Source organism: Gopherus flavomarginatus, chromosome 3 (assembly GCF_025201925.1).
Source record: "Gopherus flavomarginatus isolate rGopFla2 chromosome 3, rGopFla2.mat.asm, whole genome shotgun sequence".
NCBI lineage: Eukaryota > Metazoa > Chordata > Testudines > Testudinidae > Gopherus > Gopherus flavomarginatus.
The window spans coordinates 149,168,659-149,194,861 of NC_066619.1; the positions used below are offsets into that span (position 1 = coordinate 149,168,659).

The 26,203-nt window shown below is 45.6% G+C and overlaps 1 protein-coding gene across 12 annotated transcripts in view; it reads right to left on the reverse strand.

Annotated features, from left to right (window-relative positions):
• EPHA5 (EPH receptor A5) overlaps positions 1–24,678 on the reverse strand; it is a 420,893-nt gene extending 396,215 nt beyond the window's left edge. For 7 of the 12 annotated variants that reach the window (XR_007773661.1, XM_050948227.1, XM_050948223.1 and 4 more), the window contains exons 1-2: positions 24,074–24,667; positions 742–806 (exon numbers count right to left, since the gene is read on the reverse strand). Coding sequence is in view for 11 of the 12 variants with exons in the window: in XM_050948227.1 (XP_050804184.1) it covers positions 742–806; positions 24,074–24,209 (201 nt within the window). In the remaining variant the exon portion in view is untranslated. Of the gene's footprint in view, positions 1–741; positions 807–24,073 lie in introns of all 12 variants that reach the window. The other 5 variants (XM_050948232.1, XM_050948231.1, XM_050948228.1 and 2 more) reach the window with 2 other exon arrangements.
• Between the last annotated feature and the right edge of the window lie 1,525 nt (positions 24,679–26,203).

Consider the following 26,203-nt stretch of genomic DNA (forward strand, 5'->3'; position numbering starts at 1 on the left):
ATTCCCAGCAACTCACAGGAATGCTCAGCCCTGTGCAGGATTAAGCCCCACATTGTTTCATCAAAATTCTCTGTGCAATCGCAGTATCAACCCCATCCATACAAGGCAAAACCACAGCAAAGAATCCCTGGGGATGATGGGTCTCTTAGAATCACAAAAAAACCCTTACTTGCATTCTTCACTCTCACGGGTGAGCCCATAGTTTTCACTATGGCTGCTCACAAGATGCAGAATAAGGCCAAATATAAATAAAGACATTACACTGTTGCCAACGCTTGGAATTTTATCATAAGACTGTTTGAAGTTTGTTTTTTTGAAGTGCCAGCTCCTGGGGTCATGTGAAATCCTCAGCTTTCATTTAAAAACAAAGAGTAAGTTTCTGGCCCACCACAACTGCAGAGAACAGCATGTAATCATGACCCATGTGCATCCTAATGGCTCTAAAAAGAGAAGGAAAAAGAACTCCCAGTTTATCACTTTTAAAAAAGTCATGATTTGGGGCGGGAGGGAGGTCTGACTCATGATTTTTGAACATGTGGGGCTGGCAATGCTGCAGAAATAAATCAATCCCTGACCATGCAGCTTCATTTTTTCCAGTCACAGCTTGTTGTTTTGATTTGTTTCTTTTCCCTCCTGTTGCCAGGAATTCCCTTGGGGGAATTTTTAACACAGAAATCTACATTCAAAATGGAAACTATGAGTGCTGCTCTTGGCTTCAGAAAACAAATGTCTGAGACTTACCCCATTTTTCGGGTAGGCTATCCATCCCAGATCCCCCATGACCGTGCGTGAGTCCAGTAAATTCACTAAACAGAAACGAGAAGAAGAAAGCCTTAGTGAGGCTGCATGGATACAAGCATCAGTAAACACATGAGGCTTCGCTGGCCCTGGTAAGGGCACTTGGCAATTAACAGAAAGGGAATCTGATTGCTGTTAAAAGAAGATACAATCAAGACAAGTTATTGCAATGTTTAGACTAGAATCCTGCAGGCATTTAAGCAGCTGCCTAGCATTACTCAGGTAAGCAGTTCAATTACTTGTATTACCATAGCACCTGCGAGTCCCAGCTGTGGACCAGGGGGATCCTGTGGTGCTAGGTGCTGTACAAATCCAGACATGTCCATGTAACTCTTTGCAAGCTTGGGGCTTCAGACGAAGTTCTTTGGGGGGCATGAGTCCATCATTTTTATGACGTGCGTACAGTCCCTAGCATGATGGGGCCTTGATGCCCCAATGGGATTACGGCAGTATAAAGAACAAACAACTAGCAATTTATAAATGGAACAAAGAGGGCAAATGATTCTGTTAATGTAAAGTTGCAGCTCACTTCAAAAATTAATGAGCGGGCCCCTTTATTATTTTGTAAAACATGGTGGCGGGCAGGAAGCAGTCCTTACACAACACTGTGGGAAAAAGTTCCAGCCTATTTCTTCACTAAAGACTGTGCATCTCTGGAGTAAATTGCAGGCTGCTTGACTGTGGCTAAATTCACTGAATTTTGCCCTGGCAAGCCAAACGAGCAATTAAAAAAACAATTTACATTAAACAGCAATAAACTATTCCCAAGCTTATAACATTTTTTCATGAATTCCCTAAAATCTGTAGTCCAAATAGTGAGTGTAATTAAAAAATAAATCTACACACACTTAGCCAAGCTAAGAAAAATTGCAGCAGCTCTTGGTGCTGTCTCTGTAGTTAAGAGTTTGTTGTGCTTTGCATTATTAGCTCTGGTTATAGAGCTGTAAAACTGTTGGATACAAATGGTCTCAGGACTGAAACTTGTCATACAAAGTTGCAGACAAAGAGGAAGCTTCTCTCCTAATGGAAGAGAGAATCACTTCTCTTCCATGAACAGATGTCCTTTTCACAATAGATTTTATATTTATGCCACACAACCTCACTTTCCTCATTCAAATCCCTCCTCAAAGCCACTTCTTTCAGTCAGCCTTTCATTTCTGGCCACCACACTGATTATAAAAATAAACTCAGACCACAATTTTCAAAACTGGTTACCTAAAATTAGGATCCTAAGTCATTGGTTAGGCATTTAAATAAACAAGGCTGATTTTCAAAAGGTACTAAGCACTCAAAAGAACCTCTTGTAGACAATGGGAACAGCTGTGCTTTCAGCACCCTTTGAAAATTAGACCACTTATTTGGAGTATAAACATTCACTCTGAAGGGGAACTAACATGTGTATGTAACATTAAGCATGTCATAATATGCTACATTATCTTCATAGCTTTCCCATCAATCCTTTGTGCTTTCTGTCTGCACAGAGATAATCAAGTGGACCAATGAAAACTCTTGACATGTGTATAGCCCCCCCCCACATCAACACACTCAATTCAGCCAATTGGACTGCAGTATGCAAATTAATGTGAGAGGAATACTGAGGATTGGTTGAGCACCTTTGATGTCACAATGTCACTACTCGCAAATAACCTGATCAGCTGTACTTGGCTGGTGAGTAATTACAATTGTTTACATCCTATCATTAATAATTTGTTTTCATTAGAACCTAGTTTTTCAAATATGCCTATTATTCACAGATCAGTCAGTGAGAAGCTTGAAGGTTTAGTAACAAGTCATTTGTTTACTGGAAGAGTGTGAAAAAAAATGAGATTAAAATAAAAAGAAATTTAAAAAAAATCTCAGAGGATTTTAAATTACTCTGTTTTAAATTACTGAAATACAGATTTAACTGAAACAAATCCTCAGCAAATTCAGTCTTTGCTCATAGATTATGTGCTGTAAACTGGGGGGAGGCCTGCTATGGCTTTTTTTAAACAAGAAGCTTAAATTCCCCTACTTGAAGTGAAAAAAATGACCCCAACCTTAACTCTGGAGCTACACTCAGTACCTATAAACTAGTTGCTTAGCTAGACATTCATACAATGCTCATCACCACGGTACCTGGGTGCTGTCTCACAAGAGCAGGCACCTAGATTGTGTCTAAGCTAATACATCTCCATGAGAGTGTAGCAAGAATTCTCTAGTCCCTTTCAGCAGCTCAGCTGCTGGATGGCTGGGCTACTTCCAAGTTTATTCCTTCTGGTTAAACAAAGGCAAGATTGGGACTTTGCTCTTCTGCCAATCTGGAGCACCATAAGACCAGGAATGGCTTCCTGGAGGATGCTGGGTTATAGTCAGGATCCAGCCCCTCCTTGGCTGCCTGTTTAACCCACCAAATGATTTAACCCAATTATTCTCCACTGCTCTGGATGTTATTGTATAAGGGTCAGATTCTGCTGCCACTGAATTCAATGGGAAAAGTCCTCCTGTTGACTTCAGTGGACGTGGGATACACTTGAAACAGAAAGTCCAGTGCCCAGGTACTGTTATACAGTGGGGCAGCTTCTGCACTCATAACACCCAGCAAGCTTACACAAAGAATACACATAAATATCAACGTTTTAAGTAACTCTCCCAAATATATGCTTGCAAATTGTCAAAGAGGATTGTTGAAACAAAATGGCAGAGTCACCAGTAATTCCCACTACCACAATTGCTGTAATTAAATTGTTCAGAACAGTATATTCTTGTTGTAAATTGCAATGGAGGCACAATGACTATTGATTTACATTGTACAACTTAATTAAAACTTACTTGTCCTGGAGAAGCCACTAATGAGTGTAATTAGATGGAATGTTTGATACCACATAGTTGCTTTGTAAGACATTAAATATCCAAAAAAAATGGTAGGAAAAGGTGTTTTTAATCCAATATCAATTTCTAAGAGGAATGTGATACAGTGGTTAGGTGTAATAACTTTCTAGGCAGTTATCAATCGCAATAAAAAAATAAATTTCCATACAGAATGACAAGCGCTCACCCAGCTCCCACTGAAGTAAATGTGAATCTTTCTACTAGAGAGGTAAATGAATGGAACCAAATCTTAAAACCCTGCTCAGTCCTTCCGCAGGTACAACTCCCACTGAAGTAAAAAATGAGCAAAATCTCCAGAATTTGGCCCAAGATTCTACTGAAATTATGGCGCAGTGCAGAATGCACAACCGGGGAGGGGGGCATATGGTGGCTTTAAGCTGCCTTTCTGTGCCCTCCTGATTCTGGGCTGCTTCAGGGTATGGATAGGGCCTGGCCTAATTTAGACAGCTCTGAGGTCCCAGACTCTCCTGGCTGTGCTTTCAGGAACTGCCCCAGATTTCTGCAGCTGTGCGCACTCTGGCCTCCAGCACACTATCTACACCAAGGTTTGTGATGAGGTCCTCACAGCTTTATGGTAGTCTTCTGCAGTGCCAGCACTGTGAGGGAATCATCCCATGGCCACACCTAGGATTTTAGGGCTTGTCTATGGGGCCATGGCTCTTTTACCCAGCATAAAAGGGTCAGCCTGGGGGTAAGGATTTCCACCTGAGTTTTGGATAAACTAGCAGAAAAATTGTGTGGCAGACAAACCTGCATGAAGAGGGCTGCTTATCTAATAATGATCCCTACACTTTCACTGTATATCTTCCAAAATGCTGTGATACACTGATCTACTTCAAAGAATATTTTTAATCAATAATCAGTCTACATTGCCTGAAAAGGCAAAAATACTGCAAAGAAAATGGCTTATGTAAGCACTGATTGTAACCACTCCAGGCAGATGTGAAATAAATGCACTTATTTTCACCTTGTGCCCATTATCAATTGGTCTGGCTTTCTACCTGTATAAGCATCAGACCTTCTTACTACCCCGTTTCATAGTCAGAAGCCAGGATAGAGCAGTCATCCTTTTGCTTTGAAAAACTAGATGTTCCTGCTGCTTTAACTAAAGAGAACTCTCCTTTAGATACAGCAGTCTTTGGGCTTGTCTCATGACACACATCTGAGCAGGTATGATATTCCATCCCACAGTCATCAGTGCAACACACCTTTTAACCAACACCTTACACACACTACTTCAGGCCTCAATTTGGCAACATCCCACATTATTCATACTAACCACCAATGCTCATTTAGCCAGGCTTTCACCAGAACCAATTAAAATCAAACTTAGGAGTTTGCATGGGAGGAATGATCCCAAATTAGGCCCCCCCCATCCTAAAATGTGCTTAAATTCATCCCTGTTCAGGACAGCACTTGATCATGTGCTTAACTTTCCCACTGAAGTCAACAGGATTTCAGTCCATGTTTAATCATGTGCCTAAAGTTAAGCATGTGCATAAGTACTATCCTTAGCAGGGAAAATTTCCTGAATTAGGGTCCTAGGCTCTAATTCAGTGCTCAGAAATCTGATGCCCACACTTGTGCCCTGTAGTTTTTATGCAACTTGAGGAGTTCTTCCACTGATGGAACTCCCAAAATCACTAGTGACCATCACTAATGCCTGATGTGTAGAGGTACTGGGCCTCCATAAGTCTAACAGCATTTAAATAGGAGTGATTTATTCATACCACTACTACTCAGCATCAGCTAGAAGAATGTGCTGAGTGTCTCAAAGAAGCAGCAAGAACCCACACAGCCCATAGGTGCACACACTTACTCTCAGACATTTTTGCCAACAAACTTCAAAACAGAGAACATGAAAGAGCAAATAAGTGCAAAACTTCTCATCTTCACCATAAGCGCAGCCCTCCTGCAAGCCCTAAATATCTCTAATGCTGTATCGAAAGAAACATACCAAACTGCACAGGATCTATATAATCATTAGCTTACACGCCTTCCGGGTAGGATAAATGGTGATGAAGTCTAAACTCACACCAGAGCCTGTTATTTCATGGACTTCACGGGAACAGAACTGGACCAAACCTGAGCATTTAATAATACCCAGCTCTTATACAGTCCTTTTCATCTCATCAGTACATCTCAAAGCTCTATGCAAAGGAAGTCAGTATCATAAGAACAGCCATACAGAGCCAGACCGATGGTCCATATAGCCCAGTATCCTGTCTTCCAACAGTGATCAATGTCAGGTGCTTCAGAGGGAATGAACAGAACAGGGCAATTTACCAAGTGATCCATCCCCTGTCACTCATTCCCAGCTTCTGGCAAACCGAGGTTTAGGGACACACTGAGCATGGGGTTGTGCCCGTGACCATCTTGGCTAATAACTATTGATGGACCTGTCCTCCAGGAACGTATAAAATTCTTTTTTTAAACTCACTTATATTTTTGGCCTTCACAACATCCCCTGGCAATAAATTCCCCAGGTGGATGGTGCGCTGTGTGAAGAACTACTTCCTTTTGTTTGTTTTAAACCTGCTGCCTATTAATTTCGTTGGGTGACACCAGGTTCTTGTGTTATGTGAAGGGGTAAAGAACACTTCCCTATTCACTTTTTCCATACAATTCATAATTGTATTGACCTCTTTCATATCTCCCCTTAACCGTCTCTTTCCTAAGATGAACAATCTCAGTCTTTTTAATCTCTCCTCATATGGACGTGGTTCCATACCTCTAATTATTTTTATTGCCCTTTTCTGTACTTTTTTCCAATTCTAATATTTATTTATTTTTTGAGACGGGGCAACCAGAACAGCACACAGTATTCAATAGGTGGGCGTGGATTTATGTAGTGGCACTATGATATTTACTGTCTTCTTATCTATCCCTTTCCTAATGATTCCTAACATTCTGTTAGTTTTGTTGACTGCTGCTGCACACTCAGCGAACGTTTTCAGAGAACTATTCACGAAGCCTGCAAGATCTTTCTTGAGTGGTAACAGCTCATTTAGAGCCATCATGATTCCCATTTTTCACAAATGGGAAATTGAGACACAGGGCAGTGAAATGATGGGCCCAAGGTCACCCAACGGGCCAGCGATAGACCTGGGAATATAATCCCAGTCTCCTGCGTCCCAGTCCAATGCTCTACCCTCTACCCCATGCTGCCATTTTTGAAAATGCCACTCACCGATCCTGCTGCCACTCCCTCTGTTATGGATATTCTAATATACTAATTATTGTTCAAGAGGGGGCATAAAATGTGATTGGCAAGTTACAGACAAAAAAGCAAGACAGTCACTATCCTGAAGAGTTTGCAACAATACAGAGAGCTGGACAGGAGACAAGAAGGCTGGTTAGGGGAAAATGATGAGGATTATGCCAGATACAGTCACGAGATTACATGGTTTTATACGGCTGGATTTTTAAGCGTGCTCAGCATTGACTTAACTCTGATCTCATTGAAGTCCGTGGTTACCCACCCACCATGTAAGCTCTGCTTTTTAATGTATAATTAATATTTTAATGGTCTAATTACTTTGATGGAGGAACATGGGCCAGCATTGTAGAGACAGTCACAGAATGTGGATTTTAAAGAGGCATTTTCGGATAAACTAGATGTGGGGCAGCGTACCAGCTCACATCAATACATGCATTGCGGACAAAGTGAGACCAAGCAAGTGCCCATGGTGATGGGCACTTGCTAGAGAGATGGAGGAGTTTGTGGGTGAAATATACAAGCCCCTCTCTAACTGACCTCCTGTCTAAGATATGAGACCCATCGATCCACAATTTGTCAAGAAATCTTCCAGTCAGCTCACCCTTTTTTTCCCTCTCCTCTAGCATGCCTAGCACTCTCAGTACAGTAAGGTTTTAACTTTAACAGTGTGATGTGCCTCAGGAAGTTATTTTCTTCCATTCTGCTTCCTCTCTGTTTTCCCTGCACAGTATTATGTCTCCCCACATTTTGAGGGCTCCACCCACCAGGATTCTCAGCCTCCCTCTGATCCAGCTTCCCCTCCTCCAGGACTGGCTGGGTCTTGCATGGTGCTGAGCACTCCAACTCAAATCCAGCAGATGATATAAGCAAATGCTGACATTGAAGCACGAGAAATCTCACACAAGGCAACAGGAACATTCGCATCCGTGAAACGAAGCACGTGGTTAAGTGCTTTGTTGGACTGGGACCAGAGTGCTCAGCACTTTGCAGGATCGAGCCCTGGCTGAGGACATGGAGGAAAAAATAAAAAGGAAGGTACTGAGTTACATTACAATCCTTTCCTGGGCAGTTTGTTTGAATGGGATTATACGCTTCCATCATTCTTTAAGAGTCCAAGCAACTGAAAAGGTGATGTGCAAGCCCCAGTTTGGTATGAGGGACATAGGTGTCAGAATCCCCAACTTTTCTTTACAGGAACCAACATTTTATTTTATGGGGAGGGCTAGCTCAGTGGTTTGAGCATTGGCCTGCTAACTCCAGGGTTGTGAGCTCAATCCTTGAGGGGGCCACTTAGGGATCCGGGCCAAATTCAGTACATGGTCCTGCTAGTGAAGGCAGGGGGCTGGACTCAATGCCTTCTTTTTTGCGGGGAGGGATAGCTCAGTGGTTTAAACATTGGCCTGCTAAACCCAGGGTTGTGAGTTCAATCCTTGAGGGGGCCATTTAGGGATCTAGGGCAAAAATCTGTCTGGGGATTGGTCCTGCTTTGAGCAGCAGGTTGGACTAGATGATCTCCTGAGATCCCTTCCAACCCTGATATTCTATGATTCCATCCCCCAATAGCTCTGAGAGAAGTGCAATGCCTCCAGCAACAATGGGGACACCCCCACTCTGTGAATCAGCCAATAAGTAGTATTCCATTCTCTCCTCCAGTTTCCCTGTGCTCAAGGTGGGGAAGATATTGGCAAAGCATATGATAAATAATACACTGCACAGCAAGAAACCAGTTACACCACAGTCCCACCTCCCTCTTATGGGAGTTCACAGCACTACCAAGACATTCAACAGCAAGGCCCCTCCATCATCACAGTCAAACTTTTTCTTCCTCACCAATCTCTACCAGTTTTATTGCACCACTTCTGCTATTCATTTTCCTGCTGTTTTCCCTGTTGTGCTAAATATTTCTACAAAGATGTAAATCCAAAAGTGCTCCTAAAATAAGTGACAGTCAAAAATAATCCAGGAAATCAAAAACAAATGAAAGACTAAACCCCCAAAAGAAATCAAAGCCATTATGAAGCAGATGTTTTTTATTATTTGCCTTGAGTTAAAACCAAAAAAATACCATGCAAAAACTGGGAAATATCTATTTATATGCTAGTGGAGACCAACTCCGGAGAAACATAGGTTATGGAGAGCACCTATTATTTATAGGCCAATAGAGGAAGAAAATACACACAATTTAATGAACCCACAAAATGATATTAGCTACAGATTGATATTTTATTATGATGACTCACTTCTGTTGTAGGTTTTCTATAATCTCCTTTATAGTAAGTGCCAAGATGCTAGAGTCTGCATCATAGATTTTAAGGCCAGAAGGGACCATAAAGAATATTTAGATAAGTCGGATGTATTCAAGTCAGCAAGGCCTGATGAAATTCACCCTAGATATTTAAGGAACTGGCTGAAGCAATCTCGAGACCATTAACAATTATCTTTGAGAAATACTGGAGGACGTGTGAGGTGAAGAGCAAACACAGTAACTGGTTTTAAAAAGGGGAACAAAAAGGACCCAAGGAATTATAGACCAGCCAATCTAACTTCGATACCTGGAAAGATACTGAAACAAATTATTGAACAATGAGTTTGTGAGCACCTGGAAGATAATAGGGTTGTAAGGACCAGCCAGCATGGATTTGTCAAGAAGAAATCATAGCAAATTAACCTAATGTCCTTCTTTGACGGGGTTACTGGCCTAGTGGATTGTGGGGAAGCAGTAGACGTGCTATATCTTAATATCAGTAAAGCTTCTGACATAATCCCATGTGCCATTCTCATAAGCAAACTAGGGAAACTTGGTCTAAATGAAATTATTGTTAGGTGGGTGCAGAACTGGTTGAAAGACCAGACTCAAAGAGTAGTTATCAATGGTTCGCTGTCATACTGGAAGAGCGTATCTAATGGGGTGCTGCAGGGGTCAATCCTAGAGCCATTACTAGTCATTAATAAAAATATTGAATTGGATAATGGAGTGAACAGTACGCTTACAAAATTTCAGATGACACCAAACTGGGAAGGATTGCAAGCAACTTGGAAAACAGGATTAGAATTCAAAACAACCTTGATAAATTGGAGAATTGATCTTGAATTTCATGTTGTTGAATTCATACAGATAAATGCAGATTATGTCATTGAGAAAGGAAACATCAAATACATAACTAGAAAACCGGGGAATAACTGGCTAGATGGTAGTACTGCTGAAAAGAATCTGAGGTTTATAGTGAATCACAAATTGAATATAAACAAACAATGTGATATCATTGCAAAAAAAAAATATTCTGGGGTGCCTTAACAGGAGTGTCCTATGTAAAGGACTGGAGGTAACTGTCCTGCTCTACTCAGCTGAAGTAGTGTGTCCAGTTCTGGGCACCACACTTTAGGAAAGTTGTGGAGAAATTGGAGAGTGTCCAGTGGAGAGCAACAAAAGTGACAAAAGGTTTAGAAAACCTGACCTCTGAGGAAAGGTTGGTTTTGATAAAAGACTGAGGGGAGACTTGAAAATAGTCTCTAAATATATTAAGGGCTGTTAGAAAAGAGGATGGTGATCTGTTGTTCTCCATGTCCCCTGAAGGTAGGACAAGAAGAAAAGAGCTTAATCTGCAGCAAGGGAGATGTCGGTTAGATATTAGGAAACTCTTTCTAGCAGTAAGGGTAGTTACATTCCGGAACAGGTATCCAAGGGAGGTTGTGGAATCCCCATCCCTGGAGGTTTTTAAGAACAGGTTGGACAAATGCCTGTCAGAGGTAATCTATGTCCTGCCTCAGTAAAGAGGGCAGTACTTGATAACTTTTCGAGGTTCTCTTCAGCCTGACATTTCTAGGATTCTGACAAGAACACAAAGAATAGAATTTCACCCAATAATTTCTGCATTAAGCCTGTAACTTCTGTTGGATCTTATTGCTTAGAATTGGTGTGATGCCGCCCATTCTGTTAACCTTTCTCCAGATGGTGTGTGGGTTTGTTTGTTTACGTACAGCACTGATCAGTGAGTCAGATGAAAAGGCCCCAGTTATGTCACCGGATCCACGCCACAGTGTGTGGTAGCTCCAGTGACACAAATAGGGTGCTTTATTTGATCCAGTTTCAAGACCAGGGACTGGGTAGTCAGTTCTTCCTAGGATACATTTGTATCATTCCTATAAGAAGAGCTAGTCAGGAAATTTTTTGTTCTTTCGGCCATGAAAAAACGTAGACAAAAACTACAATTTTCACGTACAGTTTTCTTTAGGATGTTCTGGGTTTTCATTGACGAAATGAAAACGGAAGAGTTTGAAACCAAAACATTTTGGTTTTTCTGTGAAAACCCCCAAAACTTTTGACAACATTTTTCCCACTATGATTTCCATTTAATCTAAAAAAGCCATTTTCCTTAAAAAGAGATTCAAAAGCCCAGCTCTACCTATAGGCTCAAAATGGGAATTCCACAACATACTGACATGACAGTAAACCCCATAAGTTGCACTTGGCACTAAGCTTTAGGGGAAGTCTCCTGCCACTGGTGCAGTCCCAGAGCTGGTAACAATGATGGGAACATGACAGGACACCAGCATTTTTAACACTGTATCAGCTATCCCTGCTCTGTGCTGACCTGGATGACACACTGGTAAAAATGCCAGCAACTGCACTGAGCCCTGCGTATATTAGTGCGCTCACCAACAGTGGGAGATGTCCTCCAGGACTCTAGCGTAGACAATGCCACAGACTGCTCTCTATCCACTTGCAGCACTGGGAGTTCCATGGCAGACTGAGAGCTGTAGATAAACTTCAGCTGATCATCCCTGTTCAGAGCTGATGGAATTTAACCGCATGATTAAAGTTCAGCATCTACTTGGGTGCTTTCCTGAATCAGGGCCTGAGTGACTAAAAAGAAATCCCACTTCTGCTTTTAAAATACTTATAATCCCAAAGTGTGTGTGTGTGTGGGGGGGGAAGACTTCTCCTAAAAAGTCCACCCATCAAATATCCTTTACAGGCATTTTTTCCCCCTAGAATGTGAATATTGAATTATGTTACACATACTATTAAACTGGACAGAGATAAAGAGACAGAGCACAGACATAACTATAGTTGTCAACTTACCCTGACAGATCTCATTTTCAGTAGACTCACAAGATTTCAGCTGTCCAGCCTATCCACCACCAACAGAGCCTTCCAATCCACAATAATAACCATTTTGCTGCCTTTGAATTCATTCAAGTAGAAAAGCGTAACTGACATTATGTTTGGATGGCTCTTGGGAGCAAACGGTTAGGATGATTTATTGGCTTTTCTAATGTTTGACAGCTTATACCTTTGTGTGTGTGTGTGGTTGGTGGAAAAACAAAAATATTTTTCTCCTATTGCCTTCTGAAAGTAAACTTTTAGTAGAGAAACACATAAAAATAACTTGGGAAAAGCAAGTGATGATAATAGGAGTCTAAGCTGCTTGATTGTTCATATGTAAAACTGACGGCATGTAAAGAAAAGCGACGTAGAAGATAGCGGCAAGTAATTTTACCCATTTTGAATGTGCAACATAGAAGAAAATGGATCCCAGTGAACATTATAGCATCCGGACAATTTTTCTTGGGGGAATAGCATGAGCCCGAACGTCTACGCTGCAATTTTATAGCCCCACAGCCCCAGGCTGAATCAGTCCCAGGGCTTTTATTGCAGTGTAGGAATACCTGAGTGCAGGCTAGCCTGCTCTATGGGACTTGGCATGGCTGCGGAGGGCCTTCATGTAGACTGGTATAATAAACTGGATGCATACCGGATGTGGGAACAACAACTGAGAGCATCAACACAGTTAAAGGAAACAACTCAGTTCTTCAAAGGAAAAACAAAATGTTATTGGACCTTGCACAAGCCCAGTAAGAAGGTGGGAAAGGTGGCTCTAAGACCCTTTTGTGTCCCACCTCTTTCCCTCCTACACACACACACAATCCTGGGACTACAAGCAGGGGTAAAAGTAACTTAAAGGACTTACCGGTATGCCAGAGTCCTGAGTGGGGGCATGGCCTCCAAGGGAAGAGGCGGGGCCTCGATGAGAAGAGCATGGCCTTTCAAGATTTAAAGGCCCTGGAGCCCCCGGCTGGGAGTCCCATGGCCTTTAAATCACCCCAGAGCTACCAGCTGCAGAGGTGGCTGGGAGCCCCGGGGCTCAGGGGTGAATTAAAGGGCCCGGGGCTCCAGCCACTGCGGAGCTAGAGGCCCTTTAAATCACTGCAGGAGCCCGGCTGCCGGAGCTCTGGTGGGGATTTAAAGGGCCTGGGGATCCCCGCAGTGGCTGGAGCCCTGGGACCTTTAAATCACTTCTGCAGAAGCTGGTCCAGTCCGGCATGGCGTACTGGTTCTTGCCACTATGCCGTACCAGACGGGACCGGCTTACTTTCACCTCTGACTACAAGGGACTCGATCCTGTCCCTGGTGTATGTCAGAGCAGCCTGAGGGCACCAAGAGGATGGTCTGGCAATCCTGGATCAGACAGATGCAGCAGTGTCTCAGCCGCACCCCTTCTTGCCTGGCCACAGCCCCATGCCAGTTGCCAGGAGAAGTAGCGGCTACAGCAGCCCGGGGCCACGAGAGCCTTCCCTACACAGAGGGACATTCTCCACTGCCCCCATCTGCCAAATGTAGCATCACTTTGTGTCAGCAAGAAGTGCAAAGCAGTCATGGCTTGGCTGTGTTTCTGGACTTACTGCGGAACTCATGAAAGATTAGCACAGAACACCAAACCCCGTGAGATCACCAGACTAGCCTTAAGGGTGGGTGGCTTGTGAAGCTCTCTAGCCCCTTGAGAATGTCAATGGTGAGACTTACAGAGAGGAAGGAAAGTCTCATGTTTATGGGACCAGCCTGCAACTCAAGAGACCTGGATTCAGTTCTCTGCTCTGCTGCAGGCTCCGTGTGTGACCTGGGGCAAGTCACTTATCCTCTCTCTGCCTCAGTTCTCCATCTGTACAATGGGAAAAACAGCACTGCTCTAAGCCACAGGGGTGTTGTGAGGGTAAATATTCTGAGAGATTATAAGGTGCTCAGATTCTGCAATAAGGGGGTCACGTAATTACTTCAGATCAGTGACTGCCCTCAGCTGTGATTTGCTGAAGAAACAAATAGGGCCGCTGATTTCTGGATTACATTCCACAGCTATTTCACTAAACACTCGCCCTGCATACCCAGAAAATAAATAGCTAAGTCAAAAATTAGTCAAAGAAAGACAACAACCGGTAGAACTAAAGATCTCAGGCACTGAAGGCCAACCCTTACGTCTGCCAATACAACTGCTTGCGAAAGCTGCTGAAAAGCCAAACGCGTTCTCTTCTGCAGAGCTTGCCATCCAACTGTTCAGCTGGGCACACAAACAGCAGAGCAGGATGGGGACAAGAGTGGTACGAGCAAATGAAGAACCCCTCCACTTCTGCCAGTTCATTTGTGAGGAGAAAAAAAAAGTAACAATGAGAGTCCAGACAATGGCTTGCTGGTCAAGTTCTCCTATGTATGAGTCAACTCCGGCTCTCACTAAACAAGGATCAGGCACACATTTTTAATGAGACAGCCACACTCAGATTAAAAAATGATTTCAAAAAATGAATTTGGGGTAAGTACAGGAAATTGTCAGGTTTGTGAATTCCTTGCTTACCCAATAAGTAGGCCTGGCAGAATTTTCTTTTTATAGATAATTTCCCTGGATAGCATTTTATTTAATTTTATAATTTATTTTTAAGCATTTTTCTCTATTTATATCAATGTAAATTTTTCCACTTGCAAGAAATTATATGTGGGGTCAGACAATTATCTAATGACAGTAGATGCTGAGATTCAAAATGTTAAAGCTTTATAACCATTGAAACACAAACTGCCAACATAACCTATCAAAATATACAGAGTAAATACCCATAACATACAAAGTAAATATCCAGACATCTCACACTAAGTTCTCAAGCAGCATATTTCTTACTTTGCCTGTCTGTAAATTTCAGCCATAGATGGAAATACTTTTTCACCAGTTTGTGTGTGTGCAGTGAAATCAACATTTATCGACACTTACCAATAAAAATCGAATCCTTCCAAGCCTACTGATAAGGGTTACAAAGGTGAAGCATTAATTGAAGAGGAACTCTACACAGCACTCTTGCCCTGAGACATAGCCCTATAGTATCATTAAGAAAATGTTCAGGACTCAACACTCTAAGGAAACGTGAGGATCTATTTCAATAAAACACCTAAGCACGTGTTTAAGTCCCTCCCTATTCAGTGAAGCACTCAAGCAGGTACAAACGTGAACTTTAAACACGTGCTTAAGAGCTTTGCTGTACAGGGATGAACTGCTGACTCGGGGCCTCACAGAGTGAGACTTGCTCCAATTGAACTAGATGTGGGAATGTAAACTGATTCTGTAAACCCGTGTGGACATTCTTATTTAGGTTTAGGAGTGCCTTAGCTTTGTTTAGCTTAAGTCAATCGGGAGCAAGTTTAAGCTAAACCAAACTAAGTCACTCTTAAATCTAAGAAAGTGCGCCCACACAGGGGTTTACAGTTTAATTAAATTGGTGCAAGTCTGTATGTAGACAAGGTCTAATTCAGGAGTAAATCCTCGCAGAGGTTAATTGATTTACACTGGTGCAAAGAAGGGAATCAGGCTTCAAATGTCTTGAACTCTGAGAAAAGAAGTAAACCTCTTCAAGCTTCAATTCAAAAACCACATATATTGACTTTGATGGACCTGATTCTCCAGTCACTTCTGTCCCCATCCTGCAGCGTGGTACACTAGCATAGACCCCTTTCTGTGCCTTTGTAGACTCCTGATGACTCTGGTGCAGGGCTCTGTGTTACCAAACCGCACTGCAGGATTAGGGCTGCAGCGGAGTCACTTCAGTCTAAAGCCATTGGAGTGGCACTGGTGGAAAACTGCTACAAGAGGAGAATGAGGCCCTAAGATTTAATTCATTAACTGATGTCGCAGAAACACACCTTATGCACGAATCATATCAAACACTGGGCACTGGCTTTTTATTTAACTTACACAACTTTATTCAGCTGCGCTTTAAAAATTAACATGACATGGCTCATGGCATAAAATAAACTGATCTGGTTTTTTGCATCTTCTTGAACACTTGTTGAAAGTTGTTCTTTTTTTTCAGAGAATTAAAATATTTTTAAAAGCATTTTGCAATCGATGCAAAATATAATTACAGAAACACTTCCTTGGCTGAACTAAAATTTAATTTTATGATTTGCACCACACAAAGGAAATTGAAGTCATGCAGATGAATAGTATATTATGGTTTTAAATGATACTGAGGAAGGGATGAAGGCCAACCATACTAACTCTGCTGTTTCCCACTGGGAATACCTGTCAGTTTAGCCAACTGTAACTTGATTTGCAAATAGCTGCTTTATACATCAAATTATGGTGTCTACGTTTATGATACTATAGGAGGAAAGTCTGTCAATTTTTCTATTATAAGATGCTTTGCCTATTTATAATCATTGTGATAATGTGCTTTAAGATGTAACCTGGCTTAGATGCAGTCTTGGGGTCAATTGTTATGTATTTTTAGAAATACATAATACATCATTCATAAGTTGCCTTATTTTAAAGTCATATTTAAAAGCTATGTTTAAATTGCTTTTTGTATAGCTAAAACAAAAAAAATTTGATTTAAAACTGAAACTGGTATTTGATTTTTACTAAACAAGGTATAATTGCTTTGACTATTTTGAAAAGAAAAAGCTAAAACTGACAGAGATGTTTAAAGACCAGATTCTGAAAACCCTATTTCCTCTGACTCATATCAGCGGTCCCATTGAATTCAATTGAAAGTCAACAGGATTACTTGTATAAGCAAAGATTATTTTTGTAAATCAATGCGCAAGATGGGGCCCCAAATAAAAAAAAGAACTGTTTCAATGCCATCCACTGAAGAGTTTATTACTTTTTAAAAGCTTGTAATATGTACTTTATTAATAGACTGGAATGGCTCCAAAGTTAGATATCTATTTTTACACAAACACACATTAAAATATCGCCAGCTTGCATAGTTTCCCAATCTATAGCCTTGTTAAAATAATGTAAGAGCTGTCTGAATATGTGATTTATGAAGCTGAGACCGTACTGGCTATGTAAGTAATACCTTTTTAAGAAACCTGGTTACATCCTTTTTTTTTTTTTACCCAATAGATTGGAATAGTTTCAAACGGAAGTATACAATACAGATTTAGGTTGCTTTTTAAGCTCATTAAAAGACAGTTCTAACTGGTTAAATATATATGTTTTGATAACATACCCAAATATGTATTTACTCAGTAGGCCAGGTCAGTGGGAGTTCTGCCACTATCAGATAAATACATACTCCATTAAGACATTAGAACAGCTAGAACCATTCCAGTCTCTGGAGTAAGCAACCTGCATTTTATAACCTTCATCTAACTCTGCCTGTTCCCGCTGTCCCTATAAATAAATAAAATTAAACTATAAATAAATCAATTAAATAATCCAGCCAGATAAATCCTCCAAACCACAGTTAGTTAAAATGGACAAATCCCTGGAATTTCTAAGTTAACCCTATTACTCTGTTCGTAAATTACTGAAATTGCAGACAGAGATGAGTTAAGGATGAAGAGTTGACCTTAATCTTGAATTTTCTACTTTTGTCCATTTAAGCCACATTGTCATTATTTCAAAGAAGTGGTTTTTTTTTTCTTTTCATTTGTTTAACAATATACTTACCAGTCATTACAGTACTGTCTGGTCAGCACTTATTTCTGCTGAGTACTTCTAATTTATTCTTTATTTTTAGTGGTAATTATGCAAATAAGGTAGCTGTGATATATTATTAAAAACAATCAGAAAATATATACAAGTCTTTTGAAAATCTGCCAATAAGAAACTTTAATGTCATCTGGGTTATTTCCAAATGAGGTCTTCAAATCAGTCCAAATGTACAGAAAATGTGAACCAAATCATTCCTTAAAAAAAAAAAGCATAAGCTTTACATAAATAATTTTTAGAAGTCACTTCCAAAAACCTTAAAGCTTATGACAGAATTTAAATTGTGCACACTTTTAACATTAAGGATGTACAAGAAATAAAGTCTAATATAATGCAGTCCCTAATGTCAAGTGAGGGTTCAGAAGTTACTGCCAAAGGGGAAAAAGAGGAGATACAGCCTACACAGAAACATAATCTACTTGGGTTCATATACTGTGCCTTCCAACATAGTATCTCAATCACGTAGCAACTTTGATATCAAGCAGCTTCCAGAAAAACGATAACTCAGGCAATTACTGTGTTAACATTGTTGTCTTACAGCCTCAAGCAACATATTTCTGATTAATTGCTATCAATATTCTTTGCTGTGCAAAATAACTCCAGCCCAGTATGTTCATTCCGTCAATAAAAATAAAACATGCGTGACTGTAACTCAGGGGAAGTCATTTCTCTAAGGATATATCATGGGTAATGCGTTTAATGTAAAGAACTGCTTTTGAAATACTGGCCTTCAAATATTCTCAATAGAGTTGAATTTCTGATTGTGTATTATTAGGAGGGAACAAATACAAATACTAGGATTCTAACTGGTAACATCTGCAAAGGAGTTCAATAGTAATAGTCAAACAGTGACTCACAGATGCCATTGTACTGAGCCCTCTTCCTTTACTGCATACTATAGATTCAGATATAGTATGATTGCTACTAAAATGGTTTTCTCTTCATAACAAAACTGTGGCCAATATTTTTAAACCAGGTGTCTACTTTGATCCTCCTAAACCCAAATTTAGGCATATTAAAAAAAATGTGTTTAGCACCCAACCAGCTCCTGTTGAAAACAATGGAAGTTGTTCGCTGCTCAGCTGTTTTGACAATCTAGCCAAAGAGCAAGGTGCCCAAATATGGATTTAGGATCCTAATTTTAGGCTTCAATTATTTTTTTTAAATTGACCTATATTTCAAACAAAACGTTCACAAGCCTTCCATCTCCATAGCTATGCCTAACATGATCCACAGTGCATGACATGGATTTCACATCTCCTACCTAGAATACCACGGCAGTTAAAACAAAAGTTCAGTTTAAGATTCACTCAGTACTAACATTTGATTCATAATATAAGCGGAAATAAAATTCTCACAATTGTTACTGGAAAAGAAAAGCTGTTGAGCTAACACAGCCAAGTGGTACAAGTTCTTTGCTGACCAAGTTATTTTTAAGCACAGCAGAAACAAAATCACAATGGGAACAACCAAAACAAAACAAAAACACCAAGGAAAAGTTGACTCACTTTTTAATTCTCCCATCTTCAAGAAGTCCAACCCCTCCTCCCCCCAGTTGGCTACAAATAAACCTATGATCTCTCAGCTAGTGTAAATTTTCACATCTCTATTGAAGTCAACTAAGCTACTGATAGCAATTCACACCAGCTAAGGATCTGTCCCCCAGAATGCACCTTGAATGCTGAGAGAAGCAAAACTGAACTGTTGACAAGTGTCAGCAGCATATGGCTCACGGACTTTAGCAACTCAGGCTCTAATGAATTAGCCTTGATTCACCGCAGGGTGAATCATTTTCAAGTAGAACTGTTCTGCAGTAATTGGCCAAGAGCCATGCTGTGAAAAGCACTTGTCAGATAATGCTTGTTTACAAATAAATCTACAAATGATAAAGAGTGGCTGTTACTGAATAAATTCAGGTCCACCTCTAGACTTCACTTCCTGCCCTCGGCTTATGAAAAGGATAAAAGTTGAAGATTGTGAATAAAAGGGGAGAGAGTATAAAGCCAACCCATGTGCCGTCAATAGTTATTGTAATATTCCCCCATCTCTTCTTTCTCTAAAGATCTCACTAAACCATTTAACAAGGCCATTTTGTTTAAAAAAATCCAGTATTCTGTCATACAATAGAGGCCCGATCCTGCAAGTTTTTATGCACAAGTGGGCTTTACTCACTCGCAGCAGTCCCTTTGACTCCAGTGGGACATACTCACATGAATAAGGACCACCTGTGAGTAAGAGATTGCAGGTGCAAAGTGTCTGTCTCTGTTTATTAATATATCCATGCAAATCAGGATAAACCAGAACAAAAACAACATACTCCCAATTTAGAAACTGCTCATATAAACAAACAGTGAGTAGCTCCCTCTTGAGAGCAATCCAACTGACTTTACTGGAGTGAGTAGTCCCAATGAACTTATTCACAGGCATGGATGTGTTTGCAGACTGGATCCATAATGATCGATTTGTAGAAGAGAAATCCAAGGAAACATTCACCCTCCCCTAACCTATGCATTCTCCACCCCTGAGCTCTTGGTAACTTCACAGCCACGGGAATGCATGGGTCCCTTCCTCTATATATTGTTCTGTGATTTGCATTAATCTCCTTTTCTAAAACATATTATGACAAGCTATTTACCTCAGGCCACAGCTTTGAAACCTCCCTGTGCCTTTGCCCCTCCTCCCGCCTGGTAGGAATTTCATTAATAAATCACTGTGTGTAATAAGCTTGGTTTATAAGCAGCTTCTTGGTCTGAAAGTTTGTGTATTACAACTTGCATGTGGATCCAAAAACAACAACAAAATCTCAATATTATCTTCCTTGTCAATTAAACAACACACCAGGCTTCAGAAAAACTGGGAAGCATCCCAGCCAATCGGGAAACCTTGTCAGATCTCTTTACATATTGACTTTAAACAGAGGAAACTTTTAAATTGTCAGCAATAATCAGCACAAGTCTCCACTCTGCTTGTCGCAGTATTATGGGGTAACAAGTCAAGTTCTCTTTTCTCCGAGGTTTTTCTCCTTCTTGCACAAAGCACATTTTTTTTAAAAGGAAATAAACTTTGGACAGCGTTTGAAATGCGCCAGAAATAAATAAATATCGTTGGGGGGAGGGGAGGTATTTCCTAGTCCAGCCTCTCTCCTCCTGGACATGTTTAGCTTTAATTTGGGTTTGGATTTGTGTTGTCCTGCTCCTGGTAGCTCTGTTTGGGCGCTGGGGTCTCAGAGCCTTATTCGGGGGCTAATTCCTGGCCTCTGGAGCTGGAGCAATTTAGGTGCGACACTAAAGAGAGGTTTTAAGAGTCTGGCTGGAAGCACACAATCCAGTCCAACCACACAACACAAGCGCACAGTACAGCCACACAAGCCCAACGGCAAATACACACACAGAGCACAACCCAATCCAAATACAGGCACAGCACAACACAAAACACACACATTACCCCAATACACACCAGACAGCCCGACACACACACACACAATCACATACAGCGTCACACAACAGCACACACACGCCACCACTGCAGAACACAGACACACAACCCCGGCCTTGCACCCCGGCCCCGCCACACGCGCCGCCCCGCGCACAGGAGCGCCCGGAGCCCTGCACCCCGCGGGGCGCCCCGCGACTCCCCGCCGCAGCCCGGCGCGCAGCAGCCGCTCAGCCGGGAAGGTGGCTGCCCGCCCCGGGAACCTGCAGCCGGGAAGAGAGGAGCGAGCCTCGGGGAGCTGCGGGCCGGGGGCTCGGGCACTGGGAGGACGGGCCGGAGGGGCAGGGCGCTGTGTGCTTGGGGGGGCTGAGGGCTGGGAGCTATGGGGGGACCCGGGAGTGGAGGGGCAGGGCGGGTTGTGGGCACGGGGCAGGGCGCTGTGTGTATCTGGGGGGGGGGGGGTTGGGGGAAGGTAGCTATGGGGGGATCCAGGAGTGGAGGGGCAGGGCGGGTTGTGGGCACGGGGCAGGGCGCTGTGTGTGTCTGGGGGGGCTGTGGGAAGGTAGCTATGGGGGGATCCAGGAGTGGAGGAGCAGGGCGGGTTGTGGGCACGGGGCAGGGCGCTGTGTGTATCTGGGGGGGCTGAGAGCTGGGAGCTATGGGGGGATCCAGGAGTGGAGGGGCAGGGCGGGTTGTGGGCACGGGGCAGGGCGCTGTGTGTGTCTGGGGGGGGGTTGGGGGAAGGTAGCTATGGGGGGATCCAGGAGTGGAGGGGCAGGGCGGGTTGTGGGCACGGGGCAGGGCGCTGTGTGTATCTGGGGGGGCTGAGAGCTGGGAGCTATGGGAAGACCCGGGAGTGGAGGGGCAGGGCGGGTTGTGGGCACGGGGCAGGGCGCTGTGTGTGTCTGCGGGAGGTTGGGGGAAGGTAGCTATGGGGGGATCCAGGAGTGGAGGGGCAGGGCGGGTTGTGGGCACGGGGCAGGGCGCTGTGTGTGTCTGGGGGGGGGGGGTTGGGGGAAGGTAGCTATGGGGGGATCCAGGAGTGGAGGGGCAGGGCGAGTTGTGGGCACGGGGCAGGGCGCTGTGTGTGTCTGGGGGGGGGGTTGGGGGAAGGTAGCTATAGGGGGACCTGGGGAGTCGAGGGGCAGGACAGGTTGTGGGCACGGGGCAGGGCGCTGTGTGTGTCTGGGGGGGGGTTGGGGGAAGGTAGCTATGGGGGGACCCGGGGAGTCGAGGGGCAGGGCGGGTTGTGGGCACGGGGCAGGGCGCTGTGTGTGTCTGGGGGGGGGTTGTGGGAAGGTAGCTATGGGGAGACCCGGGAGTGGAGGCGCACGGCGGGTTGTGGGCACGGGGCATTGGGCTGTGTGTCGGGGGAGTCTGGGGGCTGTGGGAAGGTAGCTATGGGGGACCCGGGGAGTCGAGGGGCAGGACAGGTTGTGGGCACGGGGCAGGGCGCTGTGTGTGTCTGCGGGGGGTTGGGGGAAGGTAGCTATGGGGGGATCCAGGAGTGGAGGGGCAGGGCGGGTTGTGGGCACGGGGCAGGTCGCTGTGTGTGTCTGGGGGGGGGGGGGTTGGGGGAAGGTAGCTATGGGGGGATCCAGGAGTGGAGGGGCAGGACAGGTTGTGGGCACGGGGCAGGGCGCTGTGTGTGTCTGCGGGGGATGTTGGGGGAAGGTAGCTATGGGGGACCCGGGGAATCGAGGGACAGGACAGGTTGTGGGCACGGGGCAGGGCGCTGTGTGTGTCTGGGGGGGGGGGTTGGGGGAAGGTAGCTATAGGGGGACCCGGGGAGTCGAGGGGCAGGACAGGTTGTGGGCACGGGGCAGGGCGATGTGTGTGTCGGGGGGGGGTTGGGGGAAGGTAGCTATGGGGGATCCAGGAGTGGAGGGGCAGGACAGGTTGTGGGCACGGGGCAGGGCGCTGTGTGTGTCTGGGGGGGGGGTTGGGGGAAGGTAGCTATGGGGGATCCAGGAGTGGAGGGGCAGGACAGGTTGTGGGCACGGGGCAGGGCGCTGTGTGTGTCTGGGGGGGGGGGTTGGGGGAAGGTAGCTATGGGGGGATCCAGGAGTCGAGGGGCAGGGCGGGTTGTGGGCACGGGACAGGGCGCTGTGTGTGTCTGGGGGGGGGGGTTGGGGGAAGGTAGCTATGGGGGGATCCAGGAATGGAGGGGCAGGGCGGGTTGTGGGCACGGGGCAGGGCTCTGTGTGTGTCTGGGGGGGGTTGGGGGAAGGTAGCTATGGGGGGATCCAGGAGTGGAGGGGCAGGGCGGGTTGTGGGCACGGGACAGGGCGCTGTGTGTGTCTGGGGGGGCGGTTGGGGGAAGGTAGCTATAGGGGGACCCGGGGAGTCGACGGGCAGGGCGGGTTGTGGGCACGGGGCAGGGCGCTGTGTGTGTCTGCGGGGGGTTGGGGGAAGGTAGCTATGGGGGGATCCAGGAGTGGAGGGGCAGGACAGGTTGTGGGCACGGGGCAAGGCGCTGTGTGTGTCTGGGGGGGTGTTGGGGGAAGGTAGCTATAGGGGGACCCGGGGAGTCGAGGGGCAGGACAGTTTGTGGGCACGGGGCAGGGCGATGTGTGTGTCTGGGGGGGGTTGGGGGAAGGTAGCTATGGGGGGATCCAGGAGTGGAGGGGCAGGGCGGGTTGTGGGCACGGGGCAGGGCGCTGTGTGTGTCGGGGAGGGCTGAGGGCTGGGAGCTATGTGGGGATCCGGAGAGGGGCACGGCAGGGCAGGTTGTGGGCACAGGGCGGAGGGGACCTGGAGACGGCGAGGGGCAGGGGCAGGAGGCTGGGGGGGGCTCGGGGGCTGGACAGCGGGACCCGGGGGCTGGAGAGCGCTAAGGGAGCGCAGCCGCCCGCCCCCGGGAGCGGACCAGGTGCTCCCCGAGACACACGGGCACCGGAGGCAGGATGCTCCCTTCCCCCCAACCCAGCGCCAGAGAGCCCGAGTCCTTCCCCGGCTCCCGCAGCCCCAAGGCAGGTCCCCCCGCGCCTCTCACCTTCGTTGCTGGGGCTGGCCAGCAGGCTCCGCAGCGCCCCGCACAGCAGGAGGCAGGTCCAGAAGGGAGCTGGGGAGCCGCCGCCGCCGCTGCAGCCGAGCCCCGCTGCCCTTGCCCGGACGCCCGAGCCCCGCATCCTCCTCCGCAGCCGGTACCGTCGCCTGCCTCCCCGCTGCGGCTGCTGTGCGCTCCGCTCCCTTAGCGCATGGGTGCGCGCTGGCGGGCCGGGGCTCTCCGCGCTCCCAGCTCCGGAGCTGTGGCAGCCGCGCTCTGCCCGACCCGGGCTGCGCTCCGGAGCCCAGCAACGCGCGCTGGGGAGGAGCGGGGCAGCCCCAGCCGCAGATGGAGGCTTGGAGAGGGGGAGGCACCGCCAGAGCAGCCCTGGAGGAGCAGGGGGGGGAGGAGATGGAGATGTGCGCCCGAGATGGACAGAGCGCTTGAAACTGCACAGACCGCTGCTGCTGCGTGTGTCTGTGTGTGTGAATCCGCCCCCGTCCTCGCCCGACCCGCTCCGCTCCGCTCTACGTGCCAGCAGGGATGAGACGCGCCACAGAGCTCCCCTGCCCGGCTGCTGGGAGCAGCGCCAGCCACCAACTGGGGCTCGGCCCTCCCCCGGAGCGCCAGGGAGACACAGGCGGGAGAGTGAGGGGCCAGCTGAGAACCACCCAGCGCCTGCCTCCGCTCTGGGCCTCTGGGCATTGGAGCTGGAAGGATGCCCGATGCCCACAGCCCATCCTCCCCAGCAGCTCCCTTACGTGCACACACCGCGGGAAGGAGGCAGTGCCTGGTACCCTCTCTCCTCACCCTGCACCCTTCCCTTCCCTGGGGTTGTTTAGCTGGGAAACGGGGGGAGAATGGGACTTCCCAGCTCCCTGGAGACCCCCCCCACCACCACCACGACGCCTGTATTTCTAAGTGGGGAATCGTGGCTAGGTTTTGCTGGCCTGGATCTATTTGGTATTTAAAGTACCTTTTAGTGCTTGCTTGCTCGTGTCACTGTACTTGATATTCAGTTTATTTTGTGTCATGCCAAGGTAAGCCAGGAGCAATCACCTTCCAGAAGGACTGGAGATAGTTGGGTAACTGCCCTACGTGAAGTAAGTGTGCGGTATAGGTGAAAAGCCTGATCCTATGGAAGTGAATGAGAGTGTTGTCCCTGACTCCAGTGGAACCAGGATTTCACCCTAGGTGTTCATATTAGCCTTTAGACAAGTGACTTCTCCCCCCTCCTGCCAGCAATGGCTCTGTCTTCAAGTCTAGGTGACTCAGCCAAGTAAGGAGTTGCAGGATCCCAAATTCTTAAACTGGTAGCCAAAGGGTAATAACATGGGAGTCATCTGCTGCCTACAGGTGAAGAGGGAGGATGGTGTTGAAGTTAAGGCCTTGGCTTAGGACTGTGGAGATCCGGGTTCCCTCCCTGGCTTTTCCACAGACTTCCTCTATGACTGCAGAGGTTAAAAAACTTAAACTTTCTGTGCCTCAGTTCTCCCCTGTAAAATGGGGATAAAAAACCATTATTTCTCACATCCTCTCTGGCTTAGACTGAAGATCTTCTAGGTAAAGACCATGTGCATACAGCACCTAAGGGGGGCCTGCTCTCAGCTGGAGTCTCTAGGCACACCTAATAAAAATGAATTAAAAGCATTGAGACAAGTTCAGCAAACCCAGTGCAAGGAGCCATGTGTAACATGTGCCTCATTTTGCTAGCAGAGCTCCTTGCACAGCAGGGAGATTCAGCCTCGCACACAGCAGGATGTTTGCCACTGCCCTCCCTGGATTTTCAAAAGGGAGGGTTGCAGCATTTCACAAGAGCTCTGCTGGACTCCAGAAAGCCTTGACTCAGTGGCTATATCTGGCCAATTTGGCCAGATCCTTTTGGCACCAGACCAACCGCTTATATCACACTCTCTTCCTCTGCTAGAAATTCCTGTAACAAAGAACGCCATCAGGGCTTTCTGGCCCCTCTGACTCATGCTCTCCTTCCACATTTCTTCTCCTTCCTTCCCCCACCTCCACTGTGTCATGAAGAATCATCTCCCACCTCACACTGTCATTGGTGGTGACTGGAACCAGAGGTGGCTGCAACAGTGAGGGATTTAAAATAAAAGGGTATCAATGAAGTCAGATAGA